We start from the raw sequence: 14,880 nt of genomic DNA on the forward strand, positions 1-14,880 counted from the left end.
ATAGTAGGCAGGTTGACAATGTAAGAGTTATTCCTATCCAATAAGTATTGTTTCAGAAGACTTTGACATCCAGTTGACAAACAACAACATAGTGATTTTGTTTATTGAAACCACATTTATGTATAATCTCAACATATCTCAGCAAATGCTCCAGCAAACATGAAAGCTTGTGTGTCTATATATGCATGAATGCATGCCAAATACACCAATGAACAATTCCACATGTAGAGATTGGAGGAGTGTCAGTGGTATAAAACACAGAGAAAATGAATGGATACTATGGTTCCATACTCTAATTCTTGTAACTCCAGTGTAAGATAATATTCCATTTTCTTTATTCTGTATCATTCTTATTTATGATCACTGTTTAATTACCTTTAGGCTTTAAAGCCACCCGGTTAGAGAATGGTTAAAGACCATTGTTTGGAGTTCAAAACCCTAAATGTTCCTCCCAAAAGTATCTATGTGACCAAATAGGAACGACACAGGACACTTATAGCTGAGATTCACTGAGATCATCAGTTCATCTCTCAGAAATACATGCACATTTTATGACTTAGTTAATACTTATATATACCATTTTATTATTGTTTTATACCGCTAGTCATCTTAACGTGTCTGCTTGATAATAATAACTAAGTATGTTGCTTCCATTGTCTCCTAAAGGTTTGGGTCAGTGGCATTCTGATTTGAGCTTTCTAAACTTCTAATCAGGTCACCACAGCTCTGGCTGCAGAACTCAGGTCCTGTTCAGAGCAGGTCTGTATTTTGTATAATTATTTCCTGCCTGTCAGGCTTTACATTTGCCCCTGGTGTGTCCCAGCACTTTAGACTCATGAAAGCCTTATACCACACAACTATGATTTGGTCACATGGTGTTTCTTATGCAAATAGCCTAAAGGTCTGTTGAAAACTTTGAAAATCACTCTTTGAATCAACCCACTGAGAAAAGCTTGGACTAGTGCAATGAGTTGGGAACACTATAGCTATTTTATGGTGTTTGTCAATGTAGCAAGAGAGCCAATCCTGTCTCAATACACCTGGATACAAGATGTGGCTTTGTCCTAAAACTTCTGTTTCGTTCTGCAGTAACTAAATTTAAAAAAAAAAAAGACTTAAAAAGATGCCACCTCTGATGTGAAGAGGATGATGTGCATGTGAGTGTGTACTAAATTGAGAGCATTTTCCCTGCTTATTGCTGGGATGCTTTGTGGGCGGCGTGGAGGGGAGCATAATTAAAATAGTTTCTGAGAGAAACAGCACACCACATCTGAGGTTCCTCCCTCTTTCAGCATTTAACCACATCAAGAGCATCTCACTTAGAAATGGCCACCAGAACAACCTCTGATACACACGGCCTGGCTGATGTTTTGGTATGTCGTCTGACTTGTGAGGGGTATTGGAGGCATAAGGCACATTTGTAATTAAAAGTGCTGCCTTTTTCTGATCATCGGGGTAAATAAAGTGACAGAGGCAGCTAACTGGGTGATGTATGGGAGGGAAAGACAAATTAACCGTCTACTCTCTGGGGGATTCTCAGCAGAGGCCTTCATAACAGCAGTGGAGCAACGCCAAAGGGCAGAGAGATTTGTAGATGATGGTGCTAATTACCAGAATGCAAACCATAATGTGACCAAGATGGAAGCAATTTAGGCAGTAGTCATTTAGCCTGCTGCTCTTCCGCCCACCGGCTGCTGCCTAGCCAGAGCTGGGGCATTAGGATGGAAAAAGTCTGGGACAATCCATTGGTGAAGGATAAAGAATAATGCTCAGCGAAGAGGTTGTGTGTGAGGAGCACATGGAGGGAACCCTGTGACACAACATTAATTTGTCTTACCTCAACAGAAACAATAGTTGGCACTGGTGAGCGAAGCTAACAGGTCAGGAGGAGCCAAGGCTACAAATACTTCAGAACAAAGGAGATTACAAACTTTTAAATGCTGAAAGAAGAGGCCACATATGATTCTAAATCATATGCCCCCCCCACCTCTGGAAGCTCTTTGTGGATCTCTTTACAGGAGCTGCATGCCAGCTCACCTCATCCTGTCCTTATGGTTTTATTCTGTATGACTGACAAGCACATGTTCAATGTTAGAGGAGGATGAAAGCATTTATATTGTATGACAGATGCAGGTGAGCATTCTTACCTACAAAATCTTCTTCTAGATTTCAGAATTTTCAGAAATCTGTCTCAGAGATGGAATCTTCTGATGTGGGAAAATGAAGCCAGGACCTGTTCTTATGTAGGTGTCAGAAAACAACTGTGATTTTTTTTTTTTATCTCTTAAGGATGTAGAGAGGTTCCAACAACAGCCTTCTTCACCTGCTGTGGTGGCTGTGGCAGGCTCTGACCGCCTGTATAATTTGGAATGTCTAATTGCTCTTTTAGGATATTTCAGCAGAGGAGTTCAGAGGAGAGAGCCGTTCCACACTCAGCCACTATGTAATTTTATCCATGCCGCTGTCTCTCACTTCACACAGGGCTGATACCTTTTGCCTCCCCCTTTCCTTTGTATCAATTGGTCGAAGTTCAGCCTATTGTCGCCACAAGCTTCTTTTATATCCGCGCTCAGTCTGAGCAGAGGCTCTCAGTCAGCTCCACAGGAGGGCTTTCCAGCAACAGAGGCGAGGAGGATCCCAAATCGGAGGCGGCTGTGCTGTCAGAGTTGCCCCGTTGGGCTCGGATGTACGCAGAGGCTGGCGCTCTCCAGCGTTAGGGCCCCGACACGTTAATGGGACCCGGAGGGCTGGGCAGGAGTTCTCAGTTTTTTCGCCACAATTGTCACTTCCTGGCCATGCCACAATGCTGATGATACCTCTGCTGGTGTTGGTGAGTCTATTGGAACCCGTTTGTCCCCGGGCCCGCTGTGCACTCGGCCAGGCTTGCGACCCCCGGCAGCGGAGGGACGCCGGGGGCCGCGGAGGAGTGTATGAACACCTCGGTGGAGCGCCGAGACGCAGAAAACTTTACTGCGCCACTAAATATCATTTACAGATTCATCCGAATGGGAAAATAGATGGATCACTGGAGGAAAACAACCCGTTCAGTGAGTATTGTCTTGATTTAAGCTTAACACAGAGATATTTGCCCACACAAACCAACTGTCACAGACATGATTGACTGAAAGAGATCTCTGAGTATGTGTGTGTATTAGTCCATTAGAATTAGAAGTTTAACATAGCGGATTTTTAAGAATGTATTAAATGTGGGTAAGGCCTCAAATCGATTATCTGGTGGAGCGAGAAGCACACACAAAAAGTTATTTTTGGCTAAATATAAAATTCAAAGTAATGCTTAAAATAGCCTGAGCATTGTTTTTACTGTGTCGTGTAAGTCTTTCACTTATCTTCTATCTGGATTATTTATTGAAAGGGACGTGATTAATCCGTCAGAATCAATTGTCACTTGGCTGCCCAGCAAAGCATCCGCAGGCTGTTGGCTCCTGTGTGTGAAATCTTGTCACCGCAAAGCTGCCGACATGCAGGTTAATCTCTGTGTATCAGCCAAAGTATTTACATCCAGGAGGGACAAAGGCGCTGTCTTAACGGATGTATTTATCTAACAGCTACTATTAGAGCTTTTCAACAGCGCTGAATAGAACATTGACTAATCAAGCACTGATTAAAAAAGCCAATAAACATTCTAAATGAGGCGCAAAGCAATGGTCGTTATGAGTGGAAATTAACTTTCATTTACCTTAAAAGTTAATAAACAACTTTTTTTTTTCATTTATCATGACTGTTTTAGTATCCACCTTCATCCATTGATGGTGTCATTTATAAATCAGGACATCAACAAAACGGAATGAGCTTCCACTCATTCTAAATCTTATACTAAGAGTCTCTAATTTCTGCTGCCTGTAAATTTCGTTTCAGTAAAATGTGTTTTTTTCTGCTTTGCAGGTATCATGGAAATAACAGCAGTGGATGTAGGTGTTGTAGCCATAAAAGGGCTTTTCTCTGGCAGATATCTGGCCATGAATGATAAAGGAAGGCTGTATGCCTCGGTCAGTAAATATCCATCTCATAATTTTCTCACACCTCCTGATCTCCTGTGGACAAAAGTCCACAGTCATACAGTGGGATGGATGACAAATGTGACTGACTCTTTCTTGCTCCTCTTTTCCCCAGGAAGTGTTCAACAAAGAGTGTGAATTTGTGGAGCGCATCCATGAGTTGGGGTACAATACCTATGCATCCCGCCACCACTCTACAGAGCAGCCTCTGCCATCAGGAGGAGGCAGCAGCAACAAGCGTCGAGCCAGTGCTAAGAGGCAATGGTATGTTTCCATCAATGGCAAGGGGCGGCCACGGCGAGGCTTCAAAACCCGGAGCACTGACAAAGCCTCCCTCTTCTTGCCACGAGTGCTTGGCAACAAAGACCATGAGATGGTGAGGAGACTGAGGGACAGTGAAGGTGCACACCACCACATACAACACCGTGGTCGCCGTGGGGAACGACGAAGACGACGGCATCGAGCCAGAAAAGGCCGAGGTCGACAGCTAGAGGACTCAGCAGACTTTTAGAGGGAGGATATAAACTCATGGTCTGACTATGGACCCTTGATGTTGGCACATATAGCTCGACTGCAATGGAGGATGTGGAAAATGGCTTGGATCTTGTCCTCTGGATTAGTGAAAATGAAATCCATAGTGAAAGGAAAGCTCAGATGCCTCCAAAGTGTTTGGGGAACACAGGGCTATTATAAATCTGCCACATTCGAGAGACTTTGACTTTCATATACTTCACTGCTGTATAATCCTCTATTTACTGATGTCTCATTTCTTCAAATACCACTGTCTTGTAACCAAACTTATTAAAATAGCCCCAAATGTTCATCTTGTTTTGTTAAAAACAAAAATTCTGTTTTGTAAAGCAATCTCTTTCCCATTAACTGCACACTGAGGAAAAATCTTTTGGAGCGTGGTTCTGTTTTTGTAAATACAGTTGGCCTGTACAGCAGTGTCACAGTATTTCCCTGGTCAAACAGAACGTAATATTTAGCTTCTTTGAAGTGCTATCAAACACAATGGAGACTGAAGAGAGGACTTTACACAGCGAAGCACTTTTTATCAGATTCACATTAAGAAGCAAAAGAACTCAGTGTGAGACAGGGACTTGTTGTTTCTTCTTGTGACTTTCTTACAATGTGAGTCTACTGTCTGTAAACTGAAATACGTACTTGTATATTTTACTAATGATATGAATATTTATTTGGTGCCTCAGTTGTAAGTTATTGATATGACTATTTCTGCATTTTACCAATGTTGCTGTTGTTTAATACTTTTCCCTCACTGCCTGGTTCCAACATAAACACAATGGTACTGTCTCAAACTGTTTTCTGGTCTATTCACCTCAGATTTCACAGACATTCAGTAAAAGCAGAAATAATGCAGCTGCTGACAAAGTTGGAAAACTGAAATATTGAAAATTAAGATTTATGTTACACCAATTCTTTCAACTGGGAAAACAATGTTCCTTTTTTGCCTCTTCTGTTCATTCAGCACTCTGAAAATAGAGGTGCCAAAAACAAGCAATAGTATAGTTTGTGCCTGATGGTTATTTGATGATTATTAAAGACTCAAAGTTCCTCACTACCTTACTTAATTCATAAATCAAGTAGCTAAATCTTTTGTTATGCATCAGCCTCAAAAACTAAGATGAGAAATTTATTTCACTTCAGCCGTCACACTATCAATATATCAGAATTCAAACCTAAGGATATAGTCAAATGTGATTAGAGTCTATTAATGAATTTCTGATATCTACAACATAGATGATTTTCAAATTGAAGATTAAATACAGAGGAAGTGGGTTTTTACCAACCTAGTACATATGTTTTTGTGATTCTGCGTGTGTGTGTGTGTGTGTGTTGTAGGCAGAAAGAAGGGGGATTGTATTAAGAGTTGTGCTCCCTTTCTTTTTCCATCTCCACATGTGATATAATCTGTTGCAGTTCATTTGTTAACGTACCTATCTGTTCCTGCAGCATAGCCAAGCAGAAACTACAGGAGCCATCGATCCAAAGTTCATCACAAGCAGCACAGGGACTCATTTTGATCGTCAGGTTTTTGCCCTGCCTCATTCTCATCTATAGGTAGCGGCATATAAAGCCTTGTCATTCTATACCTGCAGGCAGGGGAGGCTTCCTGGACTGGACAAAGGCTCCTCCCAAGGGGGTCCTGGGAAGCAATTCCGCCTGAGACTTTAAGGCTTTTTTTTTTTTTGAAACACCGACCAAAAGCTGCAGTTGATAAACAAGACTTGCCCTCTTGAAAGCAGAAACTGTGTCATACAAAATGTAACACCTTGCTACGGTTTGTTATGAATACTAGACTCTAATATTACTCAACAGGAATGCAGGACTTCAGAGAGTTTAGGGCCTATTGTGGTCTATGTCAGAAACCCGTCTGTTTCATTTCGCAGCAATAATCTTCTCAATATTTTGCTATGTGCTCTTTCTATTGATCACATCCATCTGAATGATTTGCCCTACGAAGATCCATTTAGATTATCTGCTGAGTATCTCCAATATCTGCTGAGATGATGGTGAGGTGTCCTTGGAGAGCATTTTTTACGCGAATAATTTAATAGGTTCAGAACCCATCAGTCTGTGAGGGTAACACAAAGGATCTCTTTCAGCACACTCTCATTTTGCAAGGAATTATTGGAGCATGATTTTATCTTTATCGGTGTGCAAATGTGTAGTTGAAGGTGCTGTATAGATATGTTAAAACATTTTTTGATTGACTGTGCTGTGAGATGAGAATGAAAATGTAATTAAACACCAATCAAAAGATTAACAATCATTTGAACCTAGAATTTGTATTTATTCAAGGTTTATAGAAAAATAAATGCATTAATAAACAACTTATAAAAGATTAATACAGTTGTTATAACATTTAGGAAGGTAAAAATGGATGCATCAATTAAGAACTTTGGAAAGAGCACTCACCTCTTACATGAAATACTGAAGATATCATACTAACATATGAAGTCCATAAAAATAATTGAATGGTTCCCAGACTGAATAATGTCTGTGTTCTCTCTGGTTCAACAGAAAGCACCAAATGAGTGAGAGTTTTTTATCAGCTCTCAGTCAAATGAGCAGTCTGCTCACAAACATGTGATTTTGTAATTTGAACAAATGAATGAGATTAGATGATTTTGCACATGAAATAAATATGATATTTCTAAAGTGAAGGAAGTGAGGAACTGTGTTGACTACTTTACAACAGCACTCGTAGTTTTTTCCAGAAAAAACATTCTGGTGAGCAACGAGGCATTCAGGGCAAAACCTCCACGTTAGAAATATCATGATGTTAAAGACATGGCTTCAGCTCCCAGCAGTAGATTACAGGTCAGATATGTTGTAAATAGTTGCAAATAGTGACCTCTATGGGCAGACAGCTGTATAGCCCCTAAGTACTGGAAGTCGTACAACCATCATGAGACAATATCCATCCAGTTGTCTCAGCTTGGTGATGCAGCTCAATGCCCTCTGCAGGCAGCTCACAGCCAAGAAACACAGAAAAATATCCAATAAGTTCAAATGAGAGCGTAAAAGGAGAGAGAACCACTATATTTAGTTCATGATAACTAAAAAACGTCTCATCCATTGACTATATTTTCCACAGCAGAATTCTCAGAATTTGTTCTCAGTTTATCTCAAACAAAAGCCACCAAGAGGGACAAAAAGGGATTTCAACCAAAGTGGTCACTACATTTAACTAAATATTCTGAATAAATAGAAAACATGACAATAATGACATAAGTTTGATGTCAAAGTTTGATGATAAACTGCAGATAAATTAACAATAAACCAATTCTGAATAGCAATTGCTGTAAAACCTCAGGTACAACAGTTCTCTCTTTTTATTTACCAGTTAGAGTTTTTTACACAAATAATCATATTATGTTGAAAATTCACCAGATCAAGGCACTTTGTGGATCCAGACTGGATGCAGTTCAGTATCAGCTGTCTGGCTGGACAGCACCCAACTGTACTGTGGCAACAATATCAAAGGAAATATCCGCCTTCCTCAGTTTGGAATTACAGAACCAGACACTGGTTACAAATGCACCTTTTCCTTTACACATGCTACACACGTCTGACATCGATCCATTCATACATTTGAAAATAATGTTTAATGTCCAGTTCACTGTGTTTTGTTGTTGCTGTTGTTGAACAGTTGTACAGTGTAAGATTATCACCCTAGAATATTCATGTGGAAAACGCATACAGGAATCAGCGCAAACAAAGTAAAGTTGTGTTTAAAAACAAATTATTCCAAACTTTTGCCGAACTTTAATTTTGATATCTGCTTCAAGAAAGATTCAAAGAGAAAGAAAAAGACATGGACAAAGAGTCAGAGGAGGGTTACTATTTGGGTCAGTTCAAACAAGTCTTAATCACTAATAATGCTCTTTGATGACACGTTAATTCTGATCTCTGATCACTACCCCATCTTTATGTATAATAAGAAGATGCTATGCATAGGCTTTTCATTAGATTATGAATAAACAAGGGAACAAAGGAATGCTTGTATTGAATGTTGAGACATTTTAAGCTCTGAATTGCAGCTGCCACCCAGTGAAATCTAAAACCTCTTTCACTCAGCATAATTCATTGCATACATGCAACATGAAACCACAATGACTATAGTGCAACATAAACAGAAAATATGGCCGGACATAACTTACAAATCCCTGCATGACTGAGGAGCAACAGCTTAACTTACTTTTATTTCAACTTGATAAAAAAAGTTTACAGAACCATGGACAGCGGCAGCACAGGACATACACATCCACATGGCTCACAAATGTCTATTTGGATCAGTCACCAGTCCGAATGGTTGTTTTAGGTCCAGGGGTCCACGAGCTACCTGGATGTTTTATTTGTCTGCTGGCTGAGGGATTTATGATTAATGGAATACCTTAGTATTCAAACTGCCTCGAAGGCCTGATGAGTTTTTAGCCAGGTGGCACAGCAGACACAGGGTCCAGCACTTTTCCAGATGGTTTTATGGTATGCCAACCATGCAATTTCCTTGACATGACATGGTCCAGTAGTCATACAACTATTTGGGTGCTTCAAAGTCCATCAGTTATCCTACAGGGTCAGTGATCAATAGTTTTTCCTGAGTGTGTTGCAGTTTCCCATGTTTCCCGAAGGAAGAGCAATCTCTCAATCTCAATTAGTTATTTAAGCAAGTCAGTCATCTGGGAAGATTTGTCATGCTTGTCATTCAGGTTCATCAGTCTATCGATTATTCTGGATGTTCAGTGGTCCAGGTGGTCCTACATCTACTAGTTGTTCTGAAGATCCATTTTCTCAATTTACCTGAAAGTATAGATCTTCACTTTCCCCTCGCCTCAGCAGGACATTGTTTTGGCCCAATTGTCACGAACACCCGGTCTATCACACTGGGTTCAGGTGGTTTGCCGATATGTCAGCCCTTAAGCAGCAGCCCAGATGTCACGGGATGAGCTCCAAGGTTTGCTTGCATTCTTGGAGCCATTTTGTAGCATACAAAGAAACAGTGTTTTTGTACATTAAGGATCAGTCAAATGTGAACGTGAGAAAATGGTTCCTGCATGATCAATGAGGAACAGGGTAGAGCCACCCCAGAGATCAAAGAACTACTGTGCCTATGGGCTGAAACACAGGGAAGACCTTCGGTATTTCAGCATAGAGATAAATAAAGGGGCACTCAGCACAGAGGCTAAATGTTACTGCTTTACATAGATTTAGCAGGAATAATGGCAGTGATGAAATGGGGAAATAAAAGGGGGAAGCTATTTAGCTTAGTTTGTTTCAGTGGGACATCAAAGCAATGCATCAGTGCATCTGAAAGAATATCAAGGAAGACACATCAAAGACATGCTGCCAAGAAACCAGCAGATAATCGTAAATCAAGCAAAGAATTTCATTCTAATTTCCAAGTTGTGTTCAGTATTAGTTTTTCTTCATGTTTGCTTGTTTCAGAAATGCTTCTTGGGTTGGATTTCATGAGTCAAAACAGAAAGTTTAAATTACATTTTTTTTTAGGTTTGCTGATTAATTCTTGTTATGAACAGTGAAAAATAAAAGGAGAATATTACATTTATATGATTGCAGTGCAATCACATTTTTAAAACAGCATCAGGCTCTTCCAAAGACTGACATATATGTATTTTTTGCATGACTTGTAAGGCCTCTTACTTTCTCCATTTTGTTATGTATGTATGTATTTGTTAATCTATTTATTCATTCATTCATTCATACACATGAAATTCCTTAAGTGTAATACGCGTCTACAGACAGAGCGCAGTGACGTCTTGGCCACCGATGACAGTACTTAACATGCTGCAAAGTCTATTTAGTCTTACCATTGTTTTCAGTAAGAGGTTTTTTTCATTTGGTTGAATTGGACCTGTGTTTTTTCCTGTTATTGTTCATATATAGATCTGTCTCCTGTCTCGACGACATGGTCTGTTAACTTGGCTGTTTCCTATTTTACATCCTCCCATACATAAATTATGATATTCTGTTGCTGATAATGAAAGCCTCACACAAAGACTTATTTTCCAATATAATAAAGCCTTTATTCGTTTATTTTCTACAAACTCGTAACTTTTCTCCGCGATAAGAGGGCTATTATTTGATTACAATGAAGCCCCATGCTCTGTTTGGTGCGTCTGACTCTGAATGTGTGGTTTGTAGATTTCTTCTAAGTGTGGAGCTGTGATGTAATGTGTCGGCAGGTATAAATATAGAGGCATGGCTGCTCAGCGCCCATGCAGATCAATGTCGCTCCGGCGCTGAAGTCAGTGCGCCTGTCGGTCTGGGAATGAGCGCAACTTTTACAAGCTCCTCTCTGTCGCGCCGCCACTTCTTCTTTTTCTTCTCGTTTCACTGGAAAGGCAAACGCCGAGAGGCTGCTTTCAGAACCAGACCCGGAATGGACTCTTTGTCGGCTCTGAAGACCGTCCTGGTCCTGGGCCTGGTTACTGGGTTGGCGGGATGCGCCCCTGGCTTGAATGGGACGGGGGACCGATGGGAGGCCCTCTACTCTCGCTCCCTGGCGCGAATCCCAGGAGAGAAGCGGGATGAGATCAACCGGGACAGCGACTACCTCTTGGGCATTAAGAGGTTGAGGCGCCTTTACTGCAACGTAGGGATCGGCTTTCACATACAAGTCTTACCGGATGGTAGAATAACGGGAGTACACAGCGAAAATCGTTACAGTAAGTGGTTATTTAAGTACTTAAAGTAAGCGCTGGATTTCTTTCAATTCTTCTTTTTTCACATTTCATCACTTTTAACATCTTTCCTAGTTTGAAATAACATTAAGATATAAAATAAAACAGAATTAATCAGTGTTATAGAATTATTTATGTTATAATTATTTCTTTAAAAAACGTATTCTTTAAAACCCGAATGACTACAACAATTTTGTTTTGAAGCTCTCGGTCACTGGTTAAATTTACTGCGTTTTAACGCTTCATCACCTGCTCAAATCTTTTACTAGTTCAACATCCCCGAGGGAGATGTTGCTCACACCCTGTGAACACTACGCAGATATTGCTCCACGTCTCAGTATCAACATCTGGAGTCCCACTTCAGTTCTTCTGAGCACAAATTTGCTGGTGCTTTCCACCTAATGCGTAACCAGAGCTCGCTGTGATACGGGCCAGGAGCCAGGCAGTACCTAAAGTTAGGACACAGCGCATTGGCCCGTCAGTTAAGACAGATTAACCCCCGCGGTCCGGCCAGGCAACTCACATACTGTTTTACGTTTGCAGACATGAAGAATCACAAACTTCTGTTTACCCAACTTGTCGGGTCTAATTCTTTCCATCCCGTGCTGATAACTTGTGGACCTAAAGTGACAGAAACACAAGTGTGGAACTGACAGGTTGCCCTGAGGTACTTCATGCTTGTTGTTTTTTTATACATTACCTCCTAACTATTTCAGACCAGGCATAAAACCCACGAAGATACCTTACAAAAAATGTATGTACAAAAAATGAGTACTTCAAGGCATTGTAATGCTTTTTAAACGGATTGCAAGAACAAAGGACAAAATTGTTGCTTGTCAACGCATCAGCACAGGTTCAAACCTTCGCATATCTCTGTAAACAGTGCCACTTATACTCGAAGTCTTGCAGGATTGATTGGTAAGTCTTTCTGTACTGTGTTGTGCTTCTACAGTGTGCATTAGTTAACCTTAAACCAGATTATAAGATGGTTTGAACATTTTTCCTGCACCTGACATGTTTATTACCTCCTTTAAATGCCTCCAGCTCATAGGTTTATATGTACAGACAAGAGTTACAGTTGAAATACTACACCAAATGTAAAGTGTGTAAGCATAATGAATGCTCATTACCATCCACATATGTGGATCTCTCTATCACTCCAGAGTCTCTCATTGTGTGTGCTTTGTTTCCCCTGAAGGTCTCCTGCAGATCTCTCCAGTGGAGAGAGGAGTGGTGACTCTGCTGGGCGTTCGCAGCGGTCTCTTTGTGGCCATGAACAGACGTGGAAAGCTCTATGGATCTGTAAGTGTACAGGAAACAATGTGATCCACTGTACATCATTGTCTCATGCTAAGCACACACACATATATACAGACATTTTTTGATATGGATGAAAACAGAGAGGGCAAGGTATATTCAGCTTTGTATACAGATGCTGCACAAGTTGACAGTTTCTTAGTGTGGTCAGATTTAAAGTCATGAATTTAAAAAAAGTTCTTATTACCCCTCAATAAACAGTATAATTAATAAGTTGTGTTGAAATGTGGTGAAAGCAGTGTCAGACATTGAAAGTCTGAGTTTTAGGAGTCATATGCATAATTTCTGAGGCTTCACTAAATGTAGATTTGTTATTTATCTCATTAAAATGAATGACAGCACACATCCAAAGCTAACCAACTTGGCTAATTGTACAATATACAAAACATGTGTTGGTTGTCTTTGTTTGAAGATGAGTATGGATCAAGTTTACAAAATATTGTAGGATAAACAAGGACGTTTGAAATTCTGTTTTATACAAGACAAAAAGAAGATATTATAGAGAACTATGCAAACACAAAGCTAGTGAAAGATTCAGAAATACCAGGTGAACTTCTGTCAAGTTCTACAATTTTTAGGAGCCAGGAGTTGCCACTTCTTGGTTTACGGAAAATATAACACAATAACAAATTCAGTTGCATGAAGTCTTATGAAGCTTAGGTCACAATCAGTCATTCCACTGTCCAGGAGAAAACATTTCAACCAGAGCTTGGTGTCCTGAGTTCTGACTCGCTCACACCATTCATCGTTTCAGTCTTGTTTTTTGTGTAAACTAGAGCTGAAACAGCTGCTGTACAATAATAACCCTGCAGTCAGAAATAAAGCAATTGTTTGATAGAAATCACGACAAACAATGCAGACTTGAAATCCCCCTCAAAAATTCCCAGAATATTTGTTTTGTCTCTGCCTTAAAAACAATTAGTATTCCCAAATAATTTTTCTTTCTTTCTTTCTTTCTTTCTTTCTTTCTTTCTTTCTTTCTTTCTTTCTTTCTTTCTTTCTTTCTTTCTTTCTTTCTTTCTTTCTTTCTTTCTTTCTTTCTTTCTTTCTTTCTTTCTTTCTTTCTTTCTTCAGTTACACTACAGCAACGAGTGCAAGTTCAGGGAGAAGCTCCTTGCTAACAACTACAACGCCTACGAGTCAGTGGCCTACCCAAGGATGTTCATCGGTCTGAGTAAGAATGGCAAAACAAAAAGAGGAAACCGAGTGTCACCTGCCATGACAGTGACACATTTCTTGCCAAGAATCTAGCGGCCTCATAAATAGATTTCACCTCAATGTGGGGGGAGGGGGAGGGGGCTCCAAACCATGATGCACTTTCACACCAAGTTAAATGCAAGTGTATCATATTTGATCTTTTGCTATGTTAGTAGTTGGGTTTTTTCCTTTTAATTTATGTTTAACAGCTGTTTTGTATTTTTATAGGAGCAGATGTCTTTTCACTGTGGGTGGGCTGTAGGAGGGTTAGGTGGTGGATGGGGTCGCAATGCTAAACACGTTATTTATATTTCGTTTTTTTTCTAACTTATCGGACATTTGCTGCTACAGACTGAAATCATGTCTTTGGATGTTGGTTTTCTTTGCACAGATGGGAAAATTAGCAACAGTGCACTGACGATGTTAAGGACTAATGTTTTCTTTTTTAAAATAGTTTGCAACGGAAAAGACCTTATTGAGTTTTTGTGTAAAAAACTGAAATAAGCTGCATTTCACGGTGAGAGGAGTGGCACTAACTGCTCTATACTTCAGCTCTTTGGTACCCCATCACCAAAGCCTAAATTTGAACCAATTGTTTTTGCATTTTGACAACCTAAATTCACATCTATGCTTCAGTGTTAGGTCAACACAGAAACTATGGTGTGACCCTGTACGGTGTAGCAAGCTTCCCATAGACTGACATGCAGCTCACCCTTTGAAGTGATGCAAAATGTAACAAGTGCGATTGGGCCTCTAGGCTTGTTTTTATATTTTACCCCTTTGGAACTAAAATGTAATATGTAACTGGCTGTAATTGAATCAGGTTCACTCAAAATGCTAACATAATAACAATATTCTGCCTGCAATTTTTTTCTCATTTTAGCTTGATCCCCTCGTCTCCTCTAACATCATCCATCTTTTCTGTGTTGCAGTAGTTTCAACAAAAGTTTAATTTATTTGTTCCCATTTACTCATTGAACTGGAGTTACATCCAGTAACTTGTTTACAGCTGCCATTGTTGAGGCAGCGGTCAGAAACCTCACTATCAATGAGGACTTTGGGTGTCTAAACTGCAGAGCAACACAGCTACACATGCCTAAAGCATAAGTGATCACCACGGG

General features: G+C 40.1%; 2 protein-coding genes across 2 annotated transcripts; both read left to right on the forward strand.

The window, feature by feature from the left end:
- The first annotated feature begins 2,447 nt into the window (after positions 1 to 2,447).
- On the forward strand, positions 2,448 to 4,635 carry fgf3 (fibroblast growth factor 3). The gene is made up of 3 exons (XM_072381300.1): positions 2,448 to 3,047; positions 3,904 to 4,007; positions 4,132 to 4,635. Exons 1-3 carry the CDS (start codon positions 2,804 to 2,806, stop codon positions 4,525 to 4,527), a joined length of 744 nt encoding a protein of 247 aa, XP_072237401.1. The 5' UTR covers positions 2,448 to 2,803; the 3' UTR covers positions 4,528 to 4,635.
- A 6,208-nt stretch (positions 4,636 to 10,843) lies between these two features.
- On the forward strand, positions 10,844 to 13,813 carry fgf4 (fibroblast growth factor 4). The gene is made up of 3 exons (XM_072381301.1): positions 10,844 to 11,230; positions 12,444 to 12,547; positions 13,637 to 13,813. Exons 1-3 carry the CDS (start codon positions 10,945 to 10,947, stop codon positions 13,811 to 13,813), a joined length of 567 nt encoding a protein of 188 aa, XP_072237402.1. The 5' UTR covers positions 10,844 to 10,944.
- The last annotated feature ends 1,067 nt before the right edge of the window (positions 13,814 to 14,880 follow it).

This window comes from Leuresthes tenuis, unplaced genomic scaffold (assembly GCF_036924035.1).
Source record: "Leuresthes tenuis unplaced genomic scaffold, fLeuTen1.0.hap1 SCAF_2, whole genome shotgun sequence".
NCBI lineage: Eukaryota > Metazoa > Chordata > Actinopteri > Atheriniformes > Atherinopsidae > Leuresthes > Leuresthes tenuis.